General features: G+C 63.5%; 1 protein-coding gene across 1 annotated transcript in view; it reads right to left on the reverse strand.

Moving 5' to 3' along the window:
• ARFGAP2 (ADP ribosylation factor GTPase activating protein 2) overlaps positions 1-951 on the reverse strand; it is a 10,456-nt gene extending 9,505 nt beyond the window's left edge. Inside the window, exons 1-2 of the mRNA XM_006772332.2 lie at positions 805-951; positions 494-634 (exon numbers count right to left, since the gene is read on the reverse strand). Of these exons, the coding sequence (XP_006772395.1) occupies positions 494-634; positions 805-876 (213 nt within the window). The 5' untranslated portion in view covers positions 877-951. The remainder of the gene's footprint in view (positions 1-493; positions 635-804) is intronic.
• Between the last annotated feature and the right edge of the window lie 49 nt (positions 952-1,000).

Consider the following 1,000-nt stretch of genomic DNA (forward strand, 5'->3'; position numbering starts at 1 on the left):
CTTCCCTGCAGACCCGGCCTGCCTGTGGTCTCGGGCGGCAGCACCCCCCCGCCCCCCGCCACCCCATGTCCTCCACTGCTCCCTGCCCACGAAAGCTCTGCTCCTCAGCCTCAGGGTCAAACGGGCGCTAATTATTTTCCAGATCAGAGGGCGGTTGAATTCTCAGGCCCTAAGCTTGGCCCTGGCTTTCTACTTGAGGACGGCCGGTCTCACTTCAGACGTACTCGACCAATACGTCAGCACGACAAGAGCAGTGCAGCTAATTTTTCTCCAAACCGAACGCCCGGAGAGTCCAGTCTGGCCGCCAGGAAAGAAGGGAGTTTGACCCAGACGCGGAAACGCACTGTCTATGGGATCAGGGGTCTACGCAGGTGATGCCCTCCCGTGGGAGGCTACCGGACCCCGGCCGGGAGGTTTCCGAACACCGACTTCAGGACCGTCCAGGTCGCCACTCTGCCCTGCTGAGCGCACAGCCCTGGTCGGGTAGAAACACAGCCGCCATAAGGAGACCCCACCTGATGAAGCTGAGATGAACACCCAGGGAGCGGTGCACCCCGGAGCAGTCAATGCACAAGAAAACACCGTACGTGATGCTGGCCCAACTCGGATTCTTGGCGCCACAGTCGAAGCAGGCCTGGATGGAGGAGGCGATGAGCGAATGATCAGGGACCCCGAGCGGAGGCCGGGCACTGACACCCAGGAAAACTGCCCACGTCCGCCCCCTCTCCTTCCCTCGGGCCCCGGGGGAGCCGGGAGAGTTCCTCTCGGCCGGCGCTAGACCCCGCGCGCCTCCCGCTCAGGCACCTTGTTGGTCGGAATTGCGCGAAGCCTCTTAAAAAGGGTTTGGATCTCGGTCTTGCTCGGCTCGGACGCCATTTTCTCTCCTTCCCAGACGCCAGCGCGACTGACGGGCCCCGTCGCGGGCCAATCCGCGGCCGCGAAGGCGGAGCACGAGGTCGGCCTCGAGGGGTGGGGCGATTCGTCCTGAGTTGGACCAATG

The sequence above is a fragment of the Myotis davidii genome, unplaced genomic scaffold (genome assembly GCF_000327345.1).
Source record: "Myotis davidii unplaced genomic scaffold, ASM32734v1 scaffold265, whole genome shotgun sequence".
NCBI lineage: Eukaryota > Metazoa > Chordata > Mammalia > Chiroptera > Vespertilionidae > Myotis > Myotis davidii.